Source organism: Mesitornis unicolor, unplaced genomic scaffold (genome assembly GCF_000695765.1).
Source record: "Mesitornis unicolor isolate BGI_N332 unplaced genomic scaffold, ASM69576v1 scaffold25816, whole genome shotgun sequence".
Classification (NCBI taxonomy): Eukaryota; Metazoa; Chordata; class Aves; order Mesitornithiformes; family Mesitornithidae; genus Mesitornis; species Mesitornis unicolor.
Window position 1 is genome coordinate 101,868 of NW_010192049.1, and position 20,452 is coordinate 122,319.

Genomic DNA, 20,452 nt, shown 5'->3' on the forward strand with positions numbered 1-20,452 from the left:
CCTCTCTATTGCAGTCCTGTTCTGGATGAACCTTTCTGAATGTTTTACTGGAGCCCTGTTAGAGTATTCTGTCCTTGCTGTCTACAAAATTAGATATCTTGCTGAACAAAGATACCAGTTTAGGCTGTCATGAGCTCTCCTTGGGAGCCTGTTCCGTTTTCCTGACTTACTGCCATGCTCTTGATAAATCTTTCCATCAAAATCTTCTTTAACACTTCGCATACTAGTGATGCCAGATTAACACATACTGTTTCCCTGCTCTTTAAATGAGCAACATTGCATTTCCTTTTTCCATCACTGGATCACTTGATTCTGAACGGGGATTTTTTGGTTTAAGTCAGTTATGCAAGTCTGGCTGTTTGTAGGGCTGGTTCATTCAATGTTCAGGGACAGAGATCATTGGCTGCATTGGCCTCCCCTTATGTACACGCTCCTGCTGCACACCCTGATTGATATTGTCTCCATTCTCTTCACTGCCTTGAAACTGAGGCTGTCTTAATTTACTACCTTTTTGCTTATTCTTATTCTGTTTATACTTGAAAGCTTGCTCTTCCTTGGTTTGACTTCCTTTGCAAAATCTACCTTGCTGTAAGTTGTGGCAGTTGCTCCATAACCTCTGTACTTCCAGACCTCCAAGATCCTGCTTTTCTTGTAGATCAGCACTTTCATTCATCACTTGTGACCCCTCTTCACCAGCCTGCTTCTGTTTCGGTGGCTGTTCAATGCAAGGCTGAATCTCCTTTCTGACCAGTGTCCCTATGGGTGAAATGCAGATTGTGTGTTATTTTCGGTACTTCTGATTTAAAGAAATTTCAGTCCTCTTCCCCTGTTAAGTTGCTGAGCTTTTCAGTCAGTTCACATTGTTAACTGATTCCCTCAGTTTTTCACAGTCTGTCACTTTGAAATGGAAAGCCCTTGTGAAATGTATAAATTATATCAGGATGATGAGCTATAACAAGACCAGACTCTAGGGTTTTTTAGTTCATATTTTAACTTTAAAACAGTGTATCCTAATATAAATTAATATGCAGCACTGCTGATTTCACAGTAATTGTTTCTGCTATAAGCTAAAGGATATTAAGGTGGCAAAAATATATTTTTGGTGGTACACAGTATGGATATTGCACCTCAGTTTCCACTCAATTATGATTGAAGTCATATCCAATTTGTTCTTAATGAAATGGAGATAAGTTTTAGGAAGCAGCATTACAAGAAATCTAACACTGCCGCAAAACTAATACATCTTCAAAGCTTCTTTAGGATTTAAACACTAATGAGTCTCTTGTTCAGACTGAGGAAGAAATAAATTGCAAAGGTGACAAAATTTAAAGCATTTACAATGTTCCCAGCAGAAGCCTTGAAAGCAGGGAACTGCACTGTTAAAGAGGAAAAAAAATCGTTCAGTGTGTTTCTAGTTTGTCTCAAAAGGAAATTTTACCATTTTCAGTGCAAATTATTAAAATTTAGAATTATTCCATAAACATATTATTTCTGTATGTGCATTTACAAAACATCTATCTGGAAATAGCAGATTTTTGCTAATGAGATTCGAAGGCAAAGAGAATGCAAGAAACACACTCTGAATACACTGAGATGCTGCTGAGCTGGATTTAGCAAGAAAGGGAGACTGAAGTCTCCTGCTGTGACCTACTGCAGGTTTGTGTAAAACAACCATGGGATCCTTACAGTGCTCTTGATTTTTCCCTAGGCGATTATGACCAGATTGCAGTCCAGTGTTCCGTAGGGATATTACAGAGGTCACGTATACGTTTTACACTTTCTTCTGCATGTAATCCAAAGATGTAGGAATGCCTTAGGAAGGAGCACTTTAAAAGTCTCAGATTTCCACCTTTACACAGAAGTTGAGAAATCCTGCAAAAACACCTTGCTTCCACATAGAAACCAGTGTGCATGCCTGTTTCTGGGAGTCTTCTCAGTATGTATGTCATGGAGATGTTGGCACCCACTCATTGATTCTAGATGACCATGCATCACCTTGGTTTTTATTTTCTGTCTGCACAAAAATGCTTTTTACAGAGACCTGGCTGATGGTCTTTCTTCAGGCACCCACCCTTCCAGCAAATAACCTTCTTCTGTTTTTTAGTACATTTCAATGACAGTTTAATTCCCAGAGATCAGTCTGTCAAGTCTCAGCCATAGGAGATAAATTCTCATTGTTTTTGGAATACACTGGAGCCAAGATGTGACACGTGGAGATACCAGAATTTTGTTTAAGTGGACAAGGGCAACACAGAGCTCAGTGCAGCCTGCCAGATGTCTCCAGGCAGCTGGGCAGCAGATATGGCCATGCTTTTTCTGAAGCTGAGCTGTGCAGGTGAAGGCTAGCTCAGGTGTGTCAATGGTGATCTCCTTCTTGACCGCAGTTAAAATGGAACCACTGTCAGACTGATCAAAACTTCTCATTCTGAAGACATCTTACCTGGAGAAAGGATTCTGTGCTTGGAAGAGGCTTAATTTTTTAAGCTGTCCAGAAAAATACCTGATAAATGATACTATGTCTGTCTACAGTTTGTCTTGTTTGTGTTACTGAAACAAATCTGCTACAGCGAATTACAGTCTTATACTTTGGCAGAGATTGCCTATGTAAAAAGAAAGCACTTCACCGGGCAGAACTCAGGGTTCTTTTTAGTAGAAGAAACAGATTGAAGTCAGCAGTACAGCAGGAAAGAGAACAAAGCAAAAAGCTGTGATTTTCACCATGAGTCAAATCACAACAGATTGTACTGATTCATTCAAAACCCGCCTGGACGCCTTCCTGTGCAACCTCATCTAGGTGTTCCTGCTCCGGCACGGGGATTGGACTAGATGATCTCTTGAGGTCCCTTCCAATCCCTAACGTTCTGTGATCCTGTGATTCTGTGATTGATTGTGAAGATTTGTCTGATTTCTTTTCAGCCATTCTATGGACTGGCTTCCTCTTGTTTTAGTGTAGCACCATGCACTGTGGAGATTTGGTCCCAAGGAAATGTGCTGATGCTGTCTGACAAAGTGCTGCTCAAAAATTCCAGAGGGTTTTGTATGGAAAAGAGAGTAGTACATCCTATGTCATGGAGAGTACATAATTTGTGGAGTGGGTGGGAAAAAAGTATATGTGTATGCACACACACACGTACACACACACGAGATTTTATTAATATTATTTACATGTTGTGTTTGGAGCTTCCCCACTTATATGTAATGCAGCTTTCCCAAGCTAATGCTGATAAAGTGCCCCAGCTGTCTCTGGGACATTCCTCAGTTGTGGAACACCCTTTCTGAACCGATTTGCAAGGCTCCCTCCCTGCATTCAAAGTTCCCCTGAAAAGTGTGTTGCCCCTTTCCCTGTGATCTGTGAGGCATGAGCTATTCAGTAAAGTCAAAGGGAAGAGAAAACAGATGATGGTCCTGATATCTACTTGTTCATAAGCCAGAAGTGTGCTCTGTACACAGTTGTATGGGTTTGCTATGTGAGCCAGGAGCTGAGTTGGTTTAAAGAGAGTATCTACTGAAGTTTGCTGCATTTGAATTGGATAATTTAAATATTGATGTGACTTTGAGAAAAGCCAATTTTGTGTGTAAACAGTTTCTTAACAGGTTGTAACAAACCATTGACTTAAACACTTTTAACAATTTATCTGTTCTCTGTTTCATCCCTCCTTATTTCTTTTTTTTACTTATTTTTTTAAATAAGAACTGTCTATATAATTTGTGGTTTCTAGTAAGTTGTAGTTGCTAATAGAAACAAATAATGCAAACAAATTCATAAACCAGATGGGAAATGAATTTGTTCTGCACATCCCATGATATTGCAGAGAAACTATTCCAGACATATTTAAGAGTTTTTAACTGTTCAGTGAGAGAGACATTTGGTTTTGTATCTCCAGCAAAAAAGGCCAAACTCCTTAATTACCATCAGTCCAAGGAGAACTTGTAAGGTGACCTAAAAGTGGCTTCTCTGGGCATGTAGAAACCAGTATTTTGAAACTGTTCTAAGCTTGTGCTGTTCATCCCATTGGGAGGAGGAGAGTTCCTGTTCAAACAATGTTAAATTCTCATATTCTGGCCTGGAGGGTTGCTGTCACAGGTGCGGGAGTGACTATTGCCTATTTGCAGCCTGAGCTGTAATTTTAGAGGCAAATTGCACAGTTGAGGAAAAGAAGGAAACCTGCCCAAGATAGGTTGATTTATTTTATAAAAGGCATTGAAGTAGCTCATTAATGTGGAATGTTAAAAGCACTCCCAGCAGAGGAGTGTTGTCAATATCATGAAATAAATAATTCAATCAATTCAAGAAAGAGAAATACAAACTCCACCATGTTGCACTTCATGTGAACAAGGTCCCTTCCCACCCTCCAAATGCTTGTTGAAGGGCATATTCCCAAATGTGTGCAGAATGGCTATAGCTGAGCAGTATCTGTTAGTGTTGTGTAACTAGCCCAGAAACCCTCTGTAGAAGCTCATGAAAAATAGTTGCCTTTGTTGTAACTCCTAAAATACAGGGTTTTGACAGGAAAAAGTTAGGAGTGAGAGAAGAGAGACACCAGAAAAAACAGAAAAGACAACAAAAAAAATCCAAGCCAAAACAATGCAGTGGAGAAGGGCTGATTGAGCCATCTGTTGCTGACAGAAATGATTGTGCAACTTGAGTATTCACTCATAACTTGATTACAACAAGCTCATTCTGGCTGGAATTTTCTAGGCTGTCTTTTCTGAGCTGATGCCTTTTTAAAAGAACATGATAACCCCCGATGGTGATGACATGCTGTTTCCTGTTCTAGTTAAACTTCATTCATCATTGAAAACCAAATGCAGTTGAGGATGTGCTGGGCTTGCCATCTCCATTTCCTCCATGATGGCTAGCTCTTTGCTAAGTTTCTTATTTAGCCTGTTACTTGACTCTCCCTCTGAAGTGGAACCACACTTGGGTTCAGAGTCCTGTCACGATGACAGAGGGCTCCCATCTTCCCTGTATATTCAAAGTATTGAAATGTAGTGAATTTTTATTACTTACATTGTAAAGACTGAGGTTGAATGTGAGGGGATGCCAGTGTATCAGGAGTTACAGTTCACAGGGAGTCTGTCAAGATGTGTAGATGGTTTTCTTGCAACACCAGATAAAGTTCATACTGGTATGAAGTGGTATGGCACAGTAGGATCTTGTGTCTGTATTAGTCCTGTAACAACAAGGGCTGTGATCTCGACTGAGGCCTTTGGAGATGTTGAGATGTAAATAGTCAGATTTCCACCCTGAAGTCTTTGGTGGCTGAACAGAAGACTGCACTTGTCTAGTGTAGTATCTTTGATTAAGTGCAATAGCAGCTTCTTAGAAATTAGAATCAGATGTCTTTGGCTGAGTTTTTTTCCAAAAGCTGGAGATACTTGTTGCACGCAGAAGCCCATCAGAACTGTGATTCACACGTTATATGGGCAGCATGAGAACTGCAACTTATTGGATAGTTTTAGAAGAAAAAGTTTTTTAATTTCATTTCACTGAAATTTATCTGTCCAGTCCAGAATGTTTCAGGAGGACTGTATTGGTTTCATGGGCAATCTGATAGAAACACAGCAGATTGCTGGGACTCAGTTCATAGACCCATAGAATGGTTTGGGTTGGAATGGACCTTAAAGCTCATCCAGTCCAACCCCCTTGCCATGGGCAGGGACACCTCCCACCAGACCAGGTTGCCCAAAGCCCTGTCCAACCTGGCCTTGAACACTTCCAGGGAGGGGGCATCCACAACTTCCCTGGGCAACCTGTGCCAGTGTCTCACCACCCTCACAGTGAAGAATTTCTTTCTAAGATCTAGTCTAAATCTACCCTCTTCCAGTTTAAAACCATTCCCCCTCATTCTATCACTACCTGCCCTTGTAAAAAGTCCCTCCTCAGCTTTTCTGCAGGACCCTTTCAGGAACTGGAAGGTTGTAATAAGGTCCCCCTGGAGCCTTCTCTTCTCCAGGCTGAACAGCCCCAACTCTCTCAGTGAGTCCTCACAGGGGAGGTGCTCCAGCTCTCTGATCATCTTTGTGGCCCTCCTCTGGACCTGCTCCAACAGCTCAATGTCCTTCTTATATTGGGGGCCCCAGAACTGAATGCAGTACTCCAGGTGGGGTCTCACCAGAGAGCAGAGTAGAGGGACAGAATCGCCTCCCTCGCCCTGCTGGCCACACTTATCTTGATGCAGCCCAGGATGCGGTTGGCCTTCTGGGCTACAAGCGCACATTGCTGGCTCATGTTGAGTTTTTGGTCGACCGACAGCCCCAAGTCCTTCTCCTCGGGACTGCTCTTTAGCCATTCTCCACCCAGCCTGTATTTGTGCTTGTCTCTCCAGTCCTGCCTGTCAAGTATCTGGGTGCCAGTTGCCTGCAGTTACCATAAAAGGGGGCTGCCCTTGGCTATCCTATATCTAAGCTAAACCTCCAGGAACCTTGAATGCCCTCTGGGCTCTTGAACTCTCCTTGATAATACAGCAATGCACAAATTGATATAATATTCTAGGACATCAGACCATCCTAATTTTCATGGACAGTCATCTCTCTCCTTTCATAATCATCAAGCCCTGTGTACAGCGAGGGACATTTTTGGTACCCATTATTCCAATTTAGAGAAGTTAAACAGATGGAGGCCTTTAAATGCTTTCTCACAAAGCAGACTTGGCATTTCTTTGAATAGCTCTATTCTGTACTTGTAGAATTTGATCTTTACATTTCTGAAAGTGCCTGATGAGAGCTGTACAGAGTGTTCCAGACGAGGTGTCTCTGAGACTGTGTACAATTAGCATTCCTTCTGGAAATGCCTCCAGAATAAATTCATGGACAGCTTGGATGCCCAAAAGGTGTGGCTGACCTTTGTGCATAAATGAAAAACCGTTACAAGGCCCAAATGAGACTTGAGCTATCCATCAGCTTTATGTGTGGGTCTTCTTGAATATCACCAAACCTGATCATGGACTTTTTGTTTGGGAAAGTAGCTGTGACAGAGTAATGAGGGAGGAGTGTTCCACATTTTTGATCTGAGGAACTTTTAAAAGTCTATTTTTCTTTCTGAAACTGAGAAAAATGCAGACTGGAAAGTAAACACAACTGAGTGAGGACTAAGAATGAGTAGCAAGTGTCAATATATATCCTTCCATCTGGTACTTCCACTTGATTTTTTTTTTTTAATCGCTGACAGCAAGCAATACACAAGAATCAAAAATAACATATTTTCATCTCAGCATTCTTAGAAATAGAACATTTCTGCCTGGTTTTTCTTTTCCTACAAATAAGTACATGGCTTTTATTCTTCTCCGTTTAGTTGAAATATTTAAATATTGAGAACTTAATTTTTCATTTACTTTTGAAAAAAAAGGAAATAGGAGTCATGGTCTAAATTAATAAAACAGATAGAAATCTGCAGTTCTTACAGCCATATTCATTTCTGCTCATCAGGTATAATGCATGCTTTTAAGAGAGTGGCAAATTCATTAAGGCAGTGAATAAGACGTTTCCTGTATCTTTGTAAGCCTGGCAGCTCCCTTCCTCTTGTCAGCTCTTTATTCTGTTCCCTCTGCCACTCTTAATCCCCTGTTCTGCCTTCTAAATTGCAGCTTCCTCCATTAATCCACCTGTTCTGCAGCTCTCCAATTTATTTTGAAAGGCTTTAGAGAAAATCCAAGTATCACACATATTACTCCCACTGCTAATTCATTTTCTTGTCCTTAAATACTCCATCAGAAACATGTGTGATTTCTCTTTCCTCTTTGAAGTATTTCTCTGTTTCCCAGGGTTGACAGTTCTCTGCTTTGATCACGGTCTCTTCAAGTCCTTTACCTGTTTGCTAGCTCCTTCCAGGCTCCTTCAGGCTAAGGGGCAATAGCTCCAGGATGCCCTCCATGTCACTGTGCTCATTTCCCTCTGGCCTTTCCTCTTTCTTTCCCCAAGGCTGATTTTCAATCCTCATTTATTTCATTTGGCCTCTTTTCTCCTCGTTTCCGCACCAGCTCACACGCTGAGTGGATGCTCAAGCTCTGCTGTCTCCTGTTCACAAAAGTCAGCATTTAACAGGGGCTGTGGGAGGTCACCACTACCCACGCCACTGTTTCACCTCTGGGATGAAGTTGCCTTCTCTTGGGCGCCTGCACAGGGTTCTTGTCAGTCCCTAGATCCTGCAGTCCTTCTTCCAGACCAAAGCAGAGACCAGAGCATAGGCACAGAGGCCTTAGGGAAGTGGAGGGGCCGCACATTCACACTCTTTTTGCCGATGATTAACCATAACTTCCCTTTCTGAACCTTGTATAAGGACCTGACAGTCTGCTGCCTGGCTCACCTGCTGCCACCTGTGTTAATTTAAGTAGTCTGATGAGGAGAACGTTTGTTTTTGGGCATCGTGGAAGAGAGCAACAGTTCCCTTATGCTATGGAAGAGCAGTCAGGGCACAGCTGGGTAACGTTACCCTTCTCAGAGGAGAACTGACAAACATGAGTTGATTCGGCAGCCTGTGATTTCTGTCCGTCACTCCTTTCCCTGTAAAGCATGCCTGTAAGGGGCATATCTTTCCCCTCCACTAACTGGAATGTAGTAACACCAGTGATGAGATAGCATCTGCTGAACTGGTAGTGGTCTAGCTCATGGGCTGAGGAAGGAGGGAAAACTCACCTGCTTAAATATTGTCCTCTGTCCTCTCCTGTGGCATGAACCCTGTGTGTGTTTTGCCCACTTCTGTTATGGAGGATCCAGTAACAGGGAGAATTGCTTGTGGGTTTCATTGGTGGTGCTTTTCATTGTCATAGCATTTTCAATAACTATTTCAAGTAGCAAGTTTAAACATCCAATGCTTTGTGCTGGAAATCAGGTATTTGTTACATTTTGTAACTTTTTTTTACTTTGTAATTTGTTGGTAGCTACTTCATGGCTATCAACCTTGTGTATTCATAGACCTTGCAACCAGTTGATGGCAATGCAGTAAAGCAACCTGTGTGCAAATTATGACTACTACATGTTTCCTTATAGAAAGACTATGTGCATCAAACTGCTTAATGTCTTCTTCATTTAGTTACAAACATCTATAATGAAAAAGCTCTTGTAATTAGATTATCTTTTCTGCTTTGAGCCCTTTTCCCATCTCCTTTTATAAGGGAGACATCTTGTTTTGAAATTCTCTATTAGTCCCTCTGCTACAGCTGAAGAGCAGAACATTAACCATCTGCCGGCATATCCTGGTCTTCAATTATCTTCAGTTATCTTCAAGTGCAGTTGGTGATGTTACATGTTTGATGAAAAACTTATGAGGGAAAGTACTTTTTGGGAAATAGACCTTTCAGTGTGCATTGTACGATTTCAAGCTTTTTGTGCTTTTTATGACCGCTGAAATAATTGTGTTCTACTTTTTTATTGCAGTATCTACTAGAAATGAAAAGCTTAATTCTGCCCCCTGAACATATTCTGAAGAGAGGGGACAGTGAAGCAATAGCATATGCTTTCTTTCATCTTCAACACTGGAAAAGAGTAGAGGGGGCATTGAATCTCTTACACTGTACATGGGAAGGCAGTAAGTAATTATGTTTCTTACAGAGGAGCTAATCAAATATTTTTTATTGAATGTCATGAGAAAATAGTCATTTTTTGTGTAGTATAGTATGTGAGAATTTTGGAGGTCAGTTACATCCTCACCAGCATTGTGATATTTGAAATTCTAACTGGAAACATGACTTCACTTAAATGAGAAAGAGAGTTCTGAATTCTTGGATTGTCTTTTCTGTGTAACACTGAACAAAATTGCCTGTCTTCTTTCTGACATATTTTCTTACTCATGGACAAGGGAATAATAATTTACCTTCTTAAATCCAGAGTTGTACAGATTTGTTTGTCATTATTTGTATGCTTTGATATTAGGAAACTATGGAAGTGCCTTATAAGCAGAAAAAAAAACAACAAAAAAAACATAAAATACTGATTTGTTTTTTACTATTCATTAGTATTTAATTGACAAACTGGAGTGAGTCCAGTGGAGGAGCACTAGGATGTATAGGAGGCTGGAACATGTGAAGTAGGAAAAGATGCTGAGTGAGCTGGTTTTATTCAACCTGGAAAAAAATGAAAACCTTCTGGTAGGTGAAGTAAGGATCCAGTTGCTGCTCTTCTGATGAGATAATATTGAAGACACAGTCAAAGCCTCCTCAGAAGGGCACAGTGGAAAGACGAGAGGCAATAGGCATAAGCTGCAGCAAGAGAAATTTCTTTTAGACATAAGGAAAATATGTTCAGAATGAGTGGTTGTGCACTGGAACAGGTTGCTGGTAGGCTGGGGGATCTCCATGCCCAGAGATACTCAGAGCTCAACTGCATTTGACTCTGAGCAACCAGACCTAACTTTGAAAGTTACCCTGCTTTGAGTAGGAGGTTGGAGTTGTATACTAAACTTTGAACCTAAATTATCCTATCTTTGAGATGTGCCCTTCTCAGGTTCCAGAGAATTAAAAAGTGCCATTTAGAATCAGCCTCTGTGGGTTTGTTTTAATGCAGATTTTTGTGTCTGTAATCTGGTCCTGCTTGTCTGCTCTGCTTTCTCCCATTCTCTTTTAGCCTGTCCATTTGCTGTTCTCTTTTAGGTTTGTTATAAAAAGGCACAGTTTGTCACCATGATAATTCCTACAGAAACATACTTAATACCTCCATTGTAAAAGTGATTTACTGCCTCAGTCACCATATTAAATGGCCTGAACTTGCCTAATTTGCAACATAGGCTCCCTGAGGAAGTCATGGCTTTATTTCTAGGTGTATAGAACACCTTGCTCGGTTAGCCATGCCATTACCTCCTGGGGTTTGCTCTGCTGCATTGCTCTCTGTCCTACCTCCTCACTCTTTTCCTGTTATTTCTCCCAGTCTGTTATTTTCTCTTTCATAGCTTCCTTCCCAGTAGCTTATTTTCAGTGATTTGCTTTTATGTAGTGTTTCTTCTCTTCCAGGTGCTTACAGAAGTCCTTCAGCCCAAGGCTTATTATCCCATCATTTTGGGGCAGTATTTTGCAGGGAATCCTGAATAGATCTTGTACATTGTCAGGCTGGGGAGTCCCTAAGGGACCAGCTTTTGGCACAGGAAACTGGCTGGCCTGAAGTCCTCCTGCCACTTAGGAAGTGTAGTCATCTGTGCCTGAAGGCAGTGCTGGACATTCTCATCTAACTATATTAACTGATTCCTCTCCTTACTACCTCCACAGCAATCTGAATATTTGCTTTATTAGCTAATAATTGTGTAAAAGCCTGTAAAGATGTAAATTATTATTGTTGCATAACCTTTAAAGAAAAACCCAGAATTCATTTTGCACAGTGATTTTGAAGAGAGATAAACAGTACACTAGTCCTCAAGAATTTTGTTCAGATTTTGCTCTCCTATAAAAACTCCCACAGGTTTTAATGTTTTCACCAGTATCCAGTCCAATAGTAATAACTTTTGGTCCATGTCTTAGTCTGGGTAATATTCTTTACGGATGAAGTGAACTATTTATGTCCATGTAATGTCCTTTACTTGCAAAAGGTTTCATTACCATCTCAGTGCAATTGTAAGTTAAAACCAGTGGAAACATGACAGAGAAATGAAATGTAATGACATACTAGTTCTAACCAACAGTCTACATACAGGACATGGTCAGTTGCCCTCAATTTCTTTCTAGGTATTTATGTACTTGCCATGTCTTTAAAGTGTACTGTTCTGCCAGTGTGCTTAAATAACCACAGGTCTCACTTTAGTAGCTTGTATGTAGGAATTTAATGCCCACATATATGGCATATATAATGCACACTGTTCAGTTCTGACCTTGTGGGAACTGAGCTGAATTCAGTACAGTCAGTCAGTCCCTTGAGGGGGACACATTTTGAATGCTTCTGAGGAGAATAAAGTCACTTCTAATTAAGACAGCCTCTTAGCAAAGTTTATGCAGAAATGCCTTTGTGATATTTTAAAACTCAAAAATTCTCAGAGCGTTTTTCCCAAATTGCATTCAACAGTTGAGAAAAGTGAGGTTATTAAAATAACGATCATCATCGAACTGTTGGTTGTTTCCTGCTCTGTCTTCATTCGTTCAGTCAAAGTACAGCTTTAGTCGTGGTGCAGTGAAAAAAACCCAAGTGACACCGTGTGAAACATTGCTCTCGGTTTGGTGCAGGTGCTCTCTGCAGAAAGTCTGTAGTTTCAAATGTAACCAAATTTCAAGAGAGTCTGAGGTGCTTGTTTGTCATGGTTGATTTCTAAACTTCTGTCACATTTCCTGTTGTTTGCATGAAGAAGAAAAACCTTGGTATTCTCAATGCTATGGTAGCTTTTACAGCAAGTACACAGCTGAATGACAAGGTGCCTCTGTGCTACCTGCATTGATTAACGTGGAACAGGATCACATAATACTGTACGAGTAAGGCAGAGAAGTACCTGTGTAAACACAAACCGGTACAGATGAACCAGAGCACTTTCTTCCATGGCTGATAACATCGCTAAATAAATTGTTTTGCTGTAAATATCCCATATTTGGTCTCGTGTCAAAGATGACTCTTTAAATTCAGTAAAATCTATTCAGACATTTTTTTCACTTGTTTTGTAAAAGCAATGTCTTTACCATCCCTTTTTATTTTGATGAGAATCTTAATATTACTGTGGTTTAGGGTAAGGCAGAAGAGACTTGGCTATTTAAATATTAAGCCAAGTTGGAAGGAAAAGCTTGTGTTAGTTAGTGAGTAGTTAGCATTGAATATCTCTCCACATATGTTATTGTACAGATGCTCAAGTTTTTTGCATGTGAAGATCATACAAGGCTTGGATTATTGTATTTGTAGATGGATTTTTGGGGTGCTATGCAGAATGGGGGTTTAATATTGGAAGAGCATTACAGCCCAGGTTGGTTTACAATCTTTGAGCATTTCTGCCTTCTTTACTATTGCTTTAAACATAGTAATCAAGAATAAATAGACCCATATAATTGCCAAAAAAATACAGCTAATGTTATTTCAAATAGTGTGGATAACTGAAAATACTGATGTATTGTGTATTTAATACCAATTCCTCGGTTGCCTTATGAGCAAGAGATAATGGAGTGTTATTGTGTGGTGGTGGGCTGTAGCTAACATCTGAAATAAACAGTGCTTCTAGGACATCTGTTGAGGAAAATATTGCTTCAGTTCATAGGAGTAGTGAGAATAACACGTTGATGACATTTTAACGGTGAGAATAATATATAGGATAATGGAAAAGGATGCCTTGATTGCAAAGCTATAATTCAGTCAAGTATTCGGATGTTTCCATAAGCCACACTCAGATGGCCCATGACATCATCACTGTCCAGATTTAGTAATCCATTTCCCTCCCTTGCTGTTACTATTTTCAATTTTAAAAATGCATAAGATTAAGTATTATTTAATCCATGACCTGAAGATTTATATTGGAAACCTGACTTGATCTGCTACATTTGAAAAGAATGCATGTGAGGAATCTGGTTTTAATAATTCAGTATTAATCTTTGATTGCCAAAAATAAAATGAAAACATGACTATGTTGGAAAACTGGTTCTCTGGGCTTGAGTCATCAGCATTACCTGGTTTGCTGAAGTGTGATGGGAAAAAAGTAGTGTTCTTTTTTCCACACAAAACTTCTGTTATGCTTGATGTGCAGAAATTGCAAGTATTGTCCTGAATTCATGAGCTTGGCTGGTCATTTTTGTAGGAGAGAGAGATATATATATATGTATGTATGTATGTAGGTATGTACATACGTACGTATATATATGTTACATCAGATACACTTCTTTCCCCTGCAGCCTAAAAGCCTAAGAAAGAATGTGTAAATTTGGGTATGGAATTGTAAGTACAGTGGGCTCTGATCACACATTTATGTTTGTACTTGTAATGCGGTCTCACTTGGTACTCGTGAAACTTCTCCAAAGAATAAAGATAAAGTCAAGGGTTTGCAGGATTAAAAGCTAAGTGTAGGTTTATAATTTGTCATTTCATTAAGTGATTTATATGCTGTCTGCAAACAAATGTTATGTTTTGTCCATGTTTGTTTTTCAAAATTGTAAATGTATTTAAGTATGCCCAGTGACTGCCACACTCACTTGTGCACTGTGCCGTTTTCTTTTCAGCTTTCAGAATGATCCCCTATCCACTGGAAAAAGGACATCTTTTCTACCCTTACCCTATTTGTACAGAAACTGCAGATAGAGAACTACTACCATGTACGTTCAACTTTTCTCTTCTTATCTTTGACATCGAAGAGTCGTTTACCTGAGTCCTGCAGCACTGCTCTCTCCATCAATGCCTTTTAAATTAAATACACTGGATTAGGATAATCGAGCTGACAACGAGTCTCTGGAGCTCCCTTGATGGTTTCAGAGGCAGCTCCTAGCCATAATTCATAACAATTAGCTGTCTTTATTGGTGTTGACAGTGGAGGGACAGGGAGAGAGATTACTGGAGAGATGTAAATCAGTTGGATCTTGCTATTCTCCCCCTGCCAAGACACTGGAAAATGTGTCTGATCTTTCATACAAGGTAACATCCCATCAAACCAAAAGCAGTGGCACAGCCTTGTTAGTCTTTTGTAGACACATCAGCTACTTAAATTCCAAGGCAAGATCAAACCTGCCTGAGGACGGCTGGATCATTAATGCAGCTGTTCTGACAGCTTAAGCTGATGTTTTCTGAAAAGCAGTCTTAAATAGCAAGAAAGGGTTTTCTTCATGTAATGACGTGTGTGCTGTTACGAGGAGATTGATGTGAAATTACCGCAGTCATTTATTAGATATGTTTATGGCATGTGTTAGCAGAGTGTCAACAGTGTTTCCAGTGCGCTGCAAGATACAGATACACAGACATATCCAGCTCAGTGGGACCATGTGTGAGCACAAGTCAAACACACACAAGTGTGAAGGGGTTTGCAGGGAGGCAAATTCAAGTTAGTCCAAGGAGGGAGATTCTTCTCTCACCTTCTTTATCCTGAGGAAGTAATAGAGAGAAATCTGTTCTGGAAGAAGTAAAACATAGCCTGCTTCTGCTGTGAAGGCTGGTTTTGAGGGCATTTGCACTCTTTGTATTCTTTCATTCAGAACCTGTCTGGTTTGGGCTGAAAAATGTGTTGCCACTTTTTATAAGCCTATGTGAGTAAACATTAGGTGAAAATAATACAGTGAAAATCCACTCATTGCAAGTCTCTCCTTCACAGTACATTCTCACTGATACTACACAGAAATCCTTGGCAACCGACAGTATCTCCCCACCCCATTATAATCACCCTAATTATAACAACACCTCTTGGAGTGCTCTGCTTGCTTTACTCAGAGGGTTGCTGAGCTGGGAAGGGTGGAGTGTCAGGAGATTTAGGAATTACAAAGTCATGCAGAATAGCTTGGCATTCTCCGTTTAGATGCAACACGAATCGTTCTTGTCAAATGTTAGAAGCCAGGGACTCTTTAACAGCATATGCAGACAGTTGTGTTCTGCTCTGGCAGTTACAGGAAATGCCTTTCACTGCAAAATCTCTTGGGTTAGAGTGGGGAAGGGTTTAACATACCGTGTCAGACACAGGTCGGTTAAAGGGGTTTTTGCATACCTGTCCAGACCCTTTAACTGAGCATGTTTTAAAGGAGAGTCAGCTGGAATTATGTCAGAACACTAAGGTCTGATAGGCTATCTGAATTAAAAATATCAATCACAAAACTTTTGCCATGACTGGATAACAGACCGGAACAACAAGTTTAAGCCTGTGTCAAAAGCAAGTGCAAAAAACAGAGCACAAGAAATCTTAGCCTTATAAAGTCCATGATCAGGTATTTCCTGATCTCTAAATTTAATTTAAAGCAAAGAGAAGTTGCATATTATCTGTGTTTTTCTTTTTAAACTGAATGAATTAGCAGATCTAAAAATCAGAATCATAGAATCATGGAGTCATTATGGTTGGAAAAGACCTTTAAGATCGTCAAGTCCAACTGCCCTCTAACACTTGTGTGCGCGGAAAACCCTAGATGTTTTGTTTTTAGGTTAGTTTTCTGAGGTTAGTTGTTGCACAGCTGCTTTATGGTTGGTGGTGACACAAGGAAGGCAAAGGTAGCATGTACCTAAGACCAGAGTAAGCTAGAAATAAGAACTTCAGATGAAAATTATTTGTCAGTGAGATGACTGACACAACAACGTTTGCCTTAGATGTTTCAGACCTTCTATATGTTTCTTCCTTCAAAAGCATCTTTGGGTGTCTTTGGTTGTTCGAACCATGTAAGAGTGTTGGTTTGGTTTTGGTTGTGGGGTTTTTTGTTTGTTTGATTGGGTTTTTTTTACATATAATGCATTCCCCTTCCCATCTTTTTTTCTACAGCATTTCATGAAGTTTCAGTTTACCCCAAGAAAGAGCTCCCCTTCTTCATCCTCTTCACTGCTGGCCTATGTTCGTTCACAGCCATGCTGGCCCTCCTGACACACCAGTTCCCAGAGCTTATGGGAGTCTTCGCAAAAGCTGTGAGTATTCTCTGCTGCTGCTCTCTTCTGGTAAGCAGAGAGACAGATGCAGGAAGAGCTGAGCTAAATATTGCTGGATATTAAATATCTGCATATTCAGTAGTATAAATAAAACTTCAGGAGATATGTGAGCAGGGACACATTTGAACTACTGTTACGGGAGCTAATCAGTAAAACGCACTACTGTCTGTTTTGTCTGGCTTAAATGGCTCTTTTTGTTAGGCTAGATCTTTTGTGATTTTACCAAAAAAAGGCTCTGTGGGAGTTCTTGCATCAAGATTTTTCTTCCCTTAGCTTTACAAGACAGAAAATAAGATTAGCTGCAGCAAAAGATACCACTTTTACCAGCAAAGGGAGCTGTCAAAGTTAATGACCTAAAATCTCTCCCTGTTAGCCTTGCTCATCAGCCTTTTTAGAGAACCTGCTTTGTTCAGATATCCCCAACTGCCTCCAGCCAGTTCTGTAATGTACCTGGAAGTAAGCTTGACGCTTACCATAATGAAATTGGAATAATCCAGTTGTTCATTGATCATTTTGTCAGACTGAATAGAATTAACTTTAAGATGAGAGAAGATTTTAGCTTTCTCACTTGGTTAGGGAGAAGCATGTTCATAGCTTGTGGATTTAATTTTTGCTAGGCTTTTAAATGAAAGACTTTTGGAATTCATATAAGATATGAATGTAAGTAGAGCAAATTTCTGATTGCAAGGCTTGGATAAAATTGTCAGCGCAGTGGAGGTATTACTAAATTTCCTTCATTGTCATGCAGAAATATAACAACATCTGGAAAATCGTTAAAAATATGTAAGTGCAAGTCCTTTCATAACATGGTAGCAATAAGAATGTGTCTTAATAGAATTGAGAGTTGTATGAACAAGGGAGTCGCTATATAATTCGAGTCAGCAGTCACGTATAAAAGTCTAGTGCCTAGTTAAATTTTTTAGATGAGTGAAACTTCAGAAAGACTCATTTTTCACTGTTTTGATTCCTGTGTTTGCCTGAGATGGCTGACATGGTCTGTTTTAATATTTCTTGTGTGATGGATGAGACCTCTGTTCAGCAAGCACGTTTGTCCAGGGCGATATTTTATCTGCGTGGGCGTCTGCTGACGCTGAGGTAGGGAACGCATAGATCAGATTGCAGGGACTGAGCAATAGATAGGCAGTTCCTCCATGCAAACACCAGCTTAAAATGATACTGTTGCATATCTGTTTTAATCAAATGGTGCTATTCAGAAGGTGCTCTCAGACAGCTGCTTTCTGCCAGCTTTGAAATAGCCAGGTTGGTAAGTTTTCTTTTAAAATACAAAAGAATAATAACAAACTTTTTACAGGTGTCCCGTCACCAGGTCTGCCACCCTGAAGTCTTTGCTGCTGGTGCTGCCTTGTCTGTGCCCTGTGGAAAAAAAACAAACAACAAAACAGTGTCAATTCATATCCATGAATTTAAATGTATTTTGTAGGCCAACTGTTTTTCCAGGTGGAGAAAAACATGGCTTGTTTTAAGCTACAGGTACTTTGCTGAGTTTGTTATGAGATACAGTCAGCTACTTCAGCAACAAAATTCCTATTAATTAGAATAAAACTCAGGCAAATTATTCTTGTTCCATTGATTTAACAAGGATGTAATTTGCATTCTTTACAAAGCTGAGTTTTATCAAAGTGGATGTGAAGGTGCAAGTTTAGCACATAGATCAAGTGCTACTAAGCCTTTTGCTTTTGCCAAAATTAAAGGGACATATGTATTTAAACAGTCCACAGCTTAACCAGAGGGAGTGTTTCTGCTTGGGCTAAGCCACTTGAAATAGTAATAGCAAACTCTAGGATTAGGTAAGTCAGTGCTACATTAATTCAGCTGCGATTGACATTATTCAGGTTGACCTTTAGCACTACAACTGACTCTGTTCAGCTGCAGTTAGAAGTAGTTTTTTCTTCGAACTGTGCTCATGACAAAATCTCATCACTGGCGATGGTGTTACCTGGTTTTCCCATGACGCACAACTTGCCCATGATGTAGTGTCTGTACTGAAAGCAGACATGTCCAAGAGGAAAAAAAGAATTTGAATGCTTGCTATTGCCTCTAAAATGTGTAAGCATCATAAGCATCAGACATACTTACAGTTAAACTCTGCACAGAGCTCATTCTGGTGAACAGCAAAGCTGTTTGCAGATATTTTCTTGCTTGGTACCAGGAAATGGTTATAATGGCTGGCTGTTGGATATTGAAATTTTGAAACATTTTCAATACAGCTGGCTGCTGGGAACTGGCCCTGCCCTGCCCTGCTCTGTTGAGGAGACACTGGCATGGGCCAGAGCTGTGCCAGGAGCTGTACAGGCGGCTCAGGAGTGTGGCTGGCCTAGGCCAGCACCCTGCACTCTGCCGCACTCCTTGCTTTGTGGGAGAAGACAAGGCCTGACCCTGCCAGCCCCCTTTGCAGCTGGGGCAGGGAGGGGAGACAATTTCAAAGGGCAGTTCTGGTCCTGGGATGGGTACGTTACTCTCTGGAAGTGCTTAGTTCTCTTCAGTGAATACAGGGGGTCCAGAGCAGTAACTGAAACACAAACCTCTTGCAGCTCTTTGCCAATCGGTTCTGGAGAGAGCTGTTTTTAGTGAGGCCACATCAGCCTGAATGGTGAGAAGGCGCAGGGTTCACAGTCTCGAGGTGGCTGACTTTGCATATTGCATATGCCCCAACATAGCTGTATGTAATGTGTACAGTTGAACTGCAATTAATGTAAAGCACACTTAATATGTATTTATTTCCCAAAACTTAGGGAGCACTTTGAGTTACCTGAGTTCTGAGATGTGAAGTACCTGGTACTTTGAGTACCTGAGTTCTGGCAGTGTTTTTTTTCCAGTGATGACATGGTCTCAATTTGCTTGATTTGTGTCACATATCCGTGTCCTCATATTAATGTATTGAAACCTCTTTCAACATTGCCAACTTCGTTCGGTAACAGAGGGAGAAGGGTAAGGAAAATTCCAGTTAGTGGTGCCTCAGTGTATATAGCAGATCTATAGATAATGCAGAACCATTTCAAACCTGAATCTAAAGACACACTTTCTGTCTCTGAGAGGTGGTCAGGCAGATTGTGCCACCATGAAAAAGCCTCTTTCCCTTCAGTAGGTTTTGGTTTGAGCTTTTTTAGTGGTTTCAGTATGAGCCTGAATCTAGGGCATGAGATGTATGAAAACTTCTGTAGTTCATCACTTTGATCTTCATCAAAATGGGGCTTTTGCTTTCTTTACTGCAGAAATCTGTATATAATCCAGAAATCTGTATATATGCAAGGCTCAGAATTTGGCAGGAAGTCTTTAAACTTGAATTATATCATTTTTATCATGCCGGAGGATTTCACAGAGGAACACAGCAAGAGTTTCTTGTCTTCTTGGGCAGCTTTCACTTGAGGTGTATTGTCTCCTGGATTTTGATCTGAGTGTGTCTGATTTCTTTGCAGTTTCTCAGCACCCTCTTTGCCCCTTTAAACTTTGTGATGGAAAAAGTGGAAAGTATCCTGCCCTCCAGCCTGTGGCACCAGCTGACAAGGATCTGAGGAGCACGCCTGCTGACTGACTGCCGTGACATCTTCTGTGCCAACGTTTTGTTGACCACAAGAAAGCATGATAAAAAAGGGAAGCAGTTCTAAGACTTAAAAACTCTTCATGGATTGTCTGTTCTCATATGAAAACTGTTTTGTTGTACATACTACATTGATGTTAGGTTCTATTATATTTTGCCTTCAGAAAAGAAAAACTTAAAAATAAACTTTTGTGTATTGCAGCATTGCTGTCTTTGGCTGCTTCTTCAAAGCTCAGATTGTGCTTTGCGTTCTTGAACAAGTGTGGTGTAGCTGCTGCACCACAGCCAGAGCCTGGCTTTCAGTGCAGTTAATGAAAATACACTAATAACTCCACAGTTAAGCAGTGGTATCACTGCCTTTTCTTACGGAGTTGAGTTACAGTGAAGCCCTCACCGCTGCTGAGA

The 20,452-nt window shown here is 40.4% G+C and overlaps 1 protein-coding gene across 1 annotated transcript in view; it reads left to right on the plus strand.

The window, feature by feature from the left end:
* ST7 (suppression of tumorigenicity 7) overlaps window positions 1–20,246 on the plus strand; it is a 64,960-nt gene extending 44,714 nt beyond the window's left edge. Inside the window, exons 11-14 of the mRNA XM_010186952.1 lie at window positions 9,376–9,526; window positions 14,103–14,195; window positions 16,328–16,467; window positions 19,926–20,246. Coding sequence (XP_010185254.1) covers window positions 9,376–9,526; window positions 14,103–14,195; window positions 16,328–16,467; window positions 19,926–20,021 — 480 coding nt within the window. The 3' untranslated portion in view covers window positions 20,022–20,246. The remainder of the gene's footprint in view (window positions 1–9,375; window positions 9,527–14,102; window positions 14,196–16,327; window positions 16,468–19,925) is intronic.
* Window positions 20,247–20,452: the final 206 nt, after the last annotated feature.